Below are 7,253 nucleotides of genomic sequence, written 5' to 3'. Positions count from 1 at the left end.
AATTGGTTCAGTCTGGTTTGTCCATAAGTTCAGTTTCCATTTTTTCCGGTGGGGTAGCATTTTGAGGATCACAAGTCTAGACAAGTGTAGAGGTGGGTCAAAATCCTTCGAATTGGAACTGGAAGACGCTCTCAAAGCCTTTTTTTGGTATTCCGTAAATAGCGATTGTAGCTCCAAAAAAGGCTACTATTTTGTTTTGTCTTTTCCTTTTTCTTTTATTTTTTTTATAAACAAAATCCAACTAAAATTTCATTTTTTGGGCTTAAAAATTCACAAATGGCCTAATTTCACAAATGGAGGTGATTTGGCCTAGAAAAGAGAGGTGATTTAGAGTTGGAATTAGGGAAGATTAGTTATGGGCTTAGAAATTTAGCATTAAGCTTAAATAATTTTTTTTTAATTAAAAAAATATAGAGTTGGTTTGGTTTGGTTTTTTCACTATAAGAACCGGAAGCAAGCCAAATCAGTCCAGTTCAATTTGGTTTTGGGTCAACTCGCTTTTTGTGGCCCAATTCAGCTCAGCTTTTCAGTTTTCCAATTTAAATACCCACCCCTACTTGTAGTCAATCTGTTCATGCGTCATTACTGTGAGAGCTAACTCATCTTCCTCTATAGCGAGAGATGCTTCAGCATTGCAATCGTCTTTACTTTTCTCCTTTAGGTTGGAAGTAGCAATATTACTCCTGGCGGGCCTTTTGTTTGAGCAAACAATCTTTCGCCATGTGGCCTTTCTTTCCACAGTTGTAGCATTTACTCTCAAATCTTTTATTATTTTTGGACTGACCACAGTTGTCTTGATACTTTGGAGCTCCCCTTGGCCTAGAACTTCCTTCTCCTTGATGACCATTCACCATGCCACCATTTCTTTTAGATCCACCACCGACGTGTTGCTTAAAGCTACCTTTACTTTTGTTGGTGTAGAGCGTTTCCTCCTCCCCTTTTGGTGGGACCCCTCTCATTTGCTTAGCCATAGCTTCTTGGTAGGCAAGCAAATTTTCAAACTCAACAAGTGATGGTTGACTCGGCCATCCCTGAACAGCGGCAACGAAGTCTTGGTATTCGAGTCTCAGACCATGGATAATTATTCTTTTTATCCTTGAATCCACAATAGCAAAAGTAGGATCTAATTTAGAAATTTCACTGCATATCGACTTTACCTTTTGAAAATACTGAGCAATCGTCATGTCGCATTGTGCAACAGATAACAGCTCATTCTCTAGAAGCTGTAGCCTTATGCCATTCCTCCTCGAAAAAGTGCTGCAAGCTATAGTCTTGTGCCATTCCTCCTTGAAAAGAGTGTTGCAAATGTGTCTCATGCTTCTTTTGGTGTTTTGGCTTTTCTTATGTGCTCTAACATTTCTTCTTCAATTGTGGTCTTTAGAGCAAACATAGCTTTACTTGCTTTAATCTTCCAGTTACGCAAAGTGCCATTGGTGTCCTCTTTCGGCTGTGTAACTTCATTACTGCCGACGACATCCCAAAGATCTTCACCTTGTAGATAAGACTCCATACATGTCTCCCACGTGTTGTAATTTTTATTGTTGAGCTTCTTGATTTCTCCAACTACTTGAAGATCACCCATCGTGTCAGCAAAATTTTGGTAGACCGAACAAGCTTGATCTAAAGATGCAAACTTGTAAAGACGAACTCTTCACGACTCAAGGAACCTCTAGAAGAATCGGTTCCTAACCGTCCCGCTCTAACACCAATTGTTGAGAAATTAAAGTACACAACTCTAATATCTAATTGTTGAAGACTGAACAAGTAAATGAATTACTTATATTAAACTCACAAAATATTACAACAAAACAACTCTAAAAAAAAAGCCCACAATTTTTAAAAGCTAACACTCTTTCTCACTTTCTAGAGACAAACTCTAGAACAATCACACTCCTCACAAAGACTACTCAAGCTTAAGCTCTATAGCTTATTGCTTGTTCTTCTTCTTTTATCTTCTTGATTACATAAATGAAGGCTTCATGCCCATATATAGAAATTCCTGGCCGACATAGTCCAAGCCCACCGACTTGGCTTCTTCATTTGCAGCCACGCTTATGCAACTTTCTAGAATTAGCTATATTATTCTGATACAATATCCAGTTACTAAGTCGGTGGTATTCTCTTCACTTTTCCAGATTTTTCTATAATTATCTAGTTCTAGTGTTACCAAACTTCCATTGGTTGGGCTTTATTTTTCTTGGCTGATTAATGTGTTGAGCTGGTGTTGATATTTTAACATTTCTCTCTTGAAACCTGTCTTACATGGATAACATCCTTTTTGTTATATATCCAATTGAACCTTCTCAACTTTTTTGAAGTTGTCTTGGCTGGCTAGTCAGGCCCCAATATTTGATTGCTTCTAGCACATAGCAGAAGCTTAATGAAGGCTGCTTCCTATTCCTTTCGTTTTGAAAATGATTTCTAGTGATTTTTGTTGGATATGAAGCCCATTACAGTGTATTGTCATATAGTTACTGTTTATTGGAAATCATGAAAATTCAAGGTATAAAAATCTGGTTCGTCAGTGCCGATTACCTACAGGACTAGGTCCTTGTGCCTGATTTTGGTGCAAGTGGTACGCATCATGTTGGTTTGTTCTTGCATGGTGCCATACTAAGTACTATGTAATTTAGTCCACAGCTTTACTTAAGCTCATGAACAGGGTTTTGTATAACGTCAAACGCACTAAGTATAGCACCAGGAAGGATTTGCATTTTAGAACACATCGTCAGATCAAACATGATCCATCATATGCGTTTGTATATTGTCTGATTGCGACCGTAAAATGTTTGATTGCGATTGTAGAATGACCTTGAAATGTATTGCCTGCAGTTGCAGACATTTTTGCTGTGGCGTGATGAGAAGAAATCTTTTACTTATTTCCTTGCTTTGAGAGTTTTACTCGTTTTTCCTTTGTGGAAGAACTTTTGCCTCATCTGTATCCAAGCTTCTGCTGTTAGTTTCATTTGGCCTTTATGGATATGGAATTCTACCACCGAAGATGTAAGTATTGATTCTTATGAGCTTGAGTAACCTCTAAAATGCTAAAAGAGATCCATTCCTCCTGTATTTACTGACCATAATGTCCTTTGAGCATATTTTTGTAACAGAGTGATTTTGGTTTGCTGGAATGGTCTTGGTATTTGAAGTATCGAAGTGGTCCTTACTTTATAGTTTGTTATTTGTGTCAAAGAAATTACATTTTGTCATAGTGTATATGGAGGCTATGTAGCAGATTTTGGAGATATCTGAATAGGAAAGTTGAGTAATGTATACCAGCATATGGGAAATTATTATTTTCTTGAGGCGTGAAGCATGAGCATGTATGTTTGGCTTTTTCCCTGAATCTTTCACATAAATTTAGTTCTTTAGCATTCTTCAGTCTCTTTAAAAACAATCTTTCTGGAAATATTTTGCAGCACTGGTGTTCGCTTTCACGTTGTTTTTCATTTACGAGCAGTATGAATCAAAGAGATATGGATTCACGAAGCTTCTGTTCAATAGTATAATGTCGATATTTAGATCGTTGAGAAAAAATCTACCTGCTGCTATTGTTTCATCATTGTATGCAGGTGTGTGTTGCTTTCTGGAACAAAGGACTTGTGAATCGAGCAAATAACTTACATATGACCTATTAGTTAAGTCAGATTTTATAGCTTTTTCATTGCATTGCTTACATATGACCTATTAATTAATCTCCTAACATCACATGAAAACCTCCTAACAGTTAATCACCTATTAATGCTAAAGCCCTCCAGCTTTCTACTACTCCATTTTTGAAGGAAATGGACACTCCATAAATGATCATTAACTATAAAATAAGCAGAAGACAAAGTTAGATATGATATCATCCAATCCAAACCCATATAGTTTGTTGCTGAACTAACCCACATCAATTTCTTGCTTAAAATATCAAAGCTAACTCACAAAAGAATTCAAACCCAGAAACAGACAATTGAAAGAAACACACATATTGAAAACCTCACAAAATGATTTCAATAAAAACAGAAGCGCAAAGGTCCAAATGTAATCAGAACAGAATATAGGGCTATATCATCCCTAGCCAAAAGGTACATCAAAATCAAACTAAACATTACTAGAAATTCGATTACAAAGGATTAGATATACACCAAGGTTGTCAAGTTGTCATCATTAGCTCTTCTCCGATTCTGAGCTTGAAACCCATGCACTTGGCAACATTGGCACAAGTGATGGAAGAGACATCAAAGCAGGGACTTGATAGGGCTGCTCATCATGATTAATCTCTTCCCGGACCAAACTTTGATTTTGTTTCTTAGCAAACCCCATATATCTTTCCATACAATCAATCTTCTTGGTTGCAACTTGTATCTTGGATTCGAGTGAAGCAATGAGCTCAGTCAATTCGTCCTGCGAAAAATCATCTATTCGATCGTCCCATGTCGGGTACTCCTCCTCAAAAATCTTCTTCCCTAAATTTTGAAAGTTTGTCGGGTATTCCCCCTCAAAAATCTTCTTCCCTAAATTTTGAAACTTTTTGTCATCCTCATCCACGTGATCTTTCTTGTCCTCATAAAAATCGGACATATCAAAGTTTCTCTTCAATCCGGGCGTGGACGTATCCTTAGAATCCTTGTACTTGTTGAGAATGCGTTTGAATTGAGTTGGATCTCGCGGCCACGTCTCCGGTTGAACTGCCCTCCCCTTCTTTTGATCGGCTTCGTAGACGATCAAGCAAACATCAATACCACAAAGCTTCGAAAGCTCGTCGGCCTTTTTATATATACTCTTCTTTCGCTTCCGAAAGGTCATCTTCCGAGTGCCCTCATTAGGTATGAGTTCTAAGCTGCTTCTTCGAGGGGCCACCATATCTTCTATAATTCCACAAAACATAGAGAGACAAAAATTTTGATGTTTAGATTAGAAGAACCCAGGAAAATAATATATAGCAGAGATCTAATTGGATCTAGAGACTGAGAACAACTAGAAGCTTTGTTCCAAAACTTTGGTTTGAAAAAACAGAAAAAAGAAAACGAAAACTAGGGCAAAAAAAAAAAAAACATAACTTGGATTGTTCAAGTTGAATAAAGTACCTGTGACTTGGGTTTTTCGGAGATCTTAATATGAGAGAGAAGGTCGAGGTTGTGATTGAGTTTTATAGAGAAGGAAGGAGGAGGCGGTTAAGGAAACTCAATTCAAATGGGAATTTTTCTGGGTTTTTATTTAATTTTTAATATTTATAGAAAGGTAGTTTCCATATTTAATGAGGAAAACCCAAAATATAATTGGGAAATATACTGATATAATCACGTTTCACAACTTGTATTCTGAAATGATCACGTTACAAATCCTATTCAGATATAATCACTTGGGGACGTGAAATTACCTAATTGCCCTCCATATAAAAACATATCTATTGTGGAGCCGACCTAACGCTTCTGACTTCTCTCTCTGTCTCAGCTCTCTCTTATGGTTCTCTCTTCCTCTCACAGCGATTTTTCTCATCGACCACCACCACTCTCTTTCTCCCTCTGTCGCAAAAACATAAGTAGCACTCTCTCGTTCTCTCTCTGCAGTCAATGTTAGGGTTTGTTGAGGGGATTCTTGAAGGTGAAAGAGAGAGTTTCTTCGTTAAATGCTCTCTCCCTTCAACAATCTCTCAGTTCCCTCTCTTTTCATGTCTTCAATCGACTTCTTTCTCTTCTCCTCTGCTCCTTCAGGGCCTCAAAAAACCCTAATTCTTGGTTTCAGTTCCGACTTTTTTCACATACTTCCTCCTCATTCTCAATCCTCTCACAAACAAAATTCATGCTTTTCTTTTTGTGTTTCTGGGATTTCCAATTCGGTTCTGAGCGCCAAATGAGTGATTCTAAGGTGGGTTTTGTATTTGTTAGTGACTGGTTTGTCTTTTTGTATGGTTTTCATTTGAGAAGGATAATTTCACTGACCTGTGACTGATTTTGTGAAGTTTAGTAATTAGAGAGATTGGAAATTTCTGTATTTTAACTGTGAATTACTTCATGCTTGGATGAAACTTCTATTGGTCTGATTGATTTTGCTCTATGGATATGACGAAGTGCCTCAATTGACACAGAGATGGGTTTCGCGAGAGTGGGAGAAACAGAGTGGTGGTGGTCATGGAGCGATGGTGGAGAGATAAAACGCTGAGAGAGGAAGAGAGAACGCAGAGAGAGAGAGGTCAGAAGTTTTCAGTCAGCAATCAATGGCCAATAGCTCCACAATAGATATACTTTTATATGGAGGGCAATTATGTAATTTCAAGTCCCAAAGTAATTATATCAGAATAAGATTTGTAACGTGATCATTTCAGAATACAATTTGTGAAACGTGATTATATCAGTATATTTCCGAATATAATTATTGATTAACACGTCGTTCTATTCCACCACATCTACCTTCATTCCTAGGGCTTAGCCGTTCACTCTTGCGACACTTATTTGCAGACATTTGCAGACACTTATTTGCGGCCCATCCCACCCAAAGAGATAGTAGAGGCTCTCCTCTTCCGGGTCCAGTTTGCCTCCGAAGGAACATTTGTTGTTTTCTTTGCCCTTGGTGGGGAACAAAGACAATCCGATTGTTTTCTTTGCTTCTGAAGGAGAGGGACTTATTCCGACGGGACAAAGGGACTTTTTCTGATGGGACTTTTCCTCGAGGAGGGGGACTTTCCAATGGGACTCTTTTCCTTTGTCAGGATTTACACTTCTGATGGGACAAACGGATTTTTCCCCACGAGGCGGACTTAGTGTGTTAGTGCATCTCCACTCTAAAGGGCTAAGGCAAGGGTAAGGGTAAGGCAAGGGCTGCCACTATTCACGTGAATAGTGGCAGCCTTACCATTTGTGGTTCCACACTAAAAAGGCTAAAGCTAAGGCAATTAATATTCATTGTACTTTATTTCCTATTTTTTTATACTTTAAAACATTAATTTTGATAATCTTTTGTAATTAAATTTTCGGATAAGATTTTTGGTTGCCACGTGTCCATTATTTTTCAAAAAAGATATTCGGTTGAGAATCTCGGTTGCCATGTGTCTTATTCCAGATAAAATTTTCGGATATTCATTAAAAAAAAAAATTATAATCTCAGATTTCAAATAAGATTTTCACCCTCTAAAATTATGCCACGTGTCCCATGTCAGATAAGATTTTCATATATTTTTAAAAAATTATAATTTCATATTTCATATAAGATTTTCACCCTCTAAAATTGTGCCACGTGTCATCTCTATCTTCTGACTCCCTCTATAAAAC

The 7,253-nt window shown here is 37.6% G+C and overlaps 2 protein-coding genes across 2 annotated transcripts; both read right to left on the bottom strand.

Annotated features, from left to right (window-relative positions):
- Positions 1 to 677: 677 nt before the first annotated feature.
- Positions 678 to 1,316, bottom strand: LOC117635234. The gene has a single exon (XM_034369587.1). It carries the CDS (start codon positions 1,314 to 1,316, stop codon positions 678 to 680), a length of 639 nt encoding a protein of 212 aa, XP_034225478.1.
- Positions 1,317 to 4,152: 2,836 nt separating this feature from the next.
- On the bottom strand, positions 4,153 to 4,848 carry LOC117635233 (agamous-like MADS-box protein AGL82). Its single transcript, XM_034369586.1, has one exon. The coding sequence runs from the start codon at positions 4,846 to 4,848 to the stop codon at positions 4,153 to 4,155; it is 696 nt and encodes a 231-aa protein (XP_034225477.1).
- Between the last annotated feature and the right edge of the window lie 2,405 nt (positions 4,849 to 7,253).

Source organism: Prunus dulcis, chromosome 7, assembly GCF_902201215.1.
Source record: "Prunus dulcis chromosome 7, ALMONDv2, whole genome shotgun sequence".
NCBI classification, from domain to species: domain Eukaryota; kingdom Viridiplantae; phylum Streptophyta; class Magnoliopsida; order Rosales; family Rosaceae; genus Prunus; species Prunus dulcis.
This window is presented reverse-complemented; position numbering and strand designations above follow the sequence as displayed.

Excerpts from the sequence above, each read along its gene's own strand:
- LOC117635234 (XM_034369587.1), bottom strand. The coding sequence starts at position 1,316 with ATGAGACACATTTGCAACACTCTTTTCAAGGAGGAATGGCACAAGACT.
- LOC117635233 (XM_034369586.1), bottom strand. The coding sequence starts at position 4,848 with ATGGTGGCCCCTCGAAGAAGCAGCTTAGAACTCATACCTAATGAGGGC.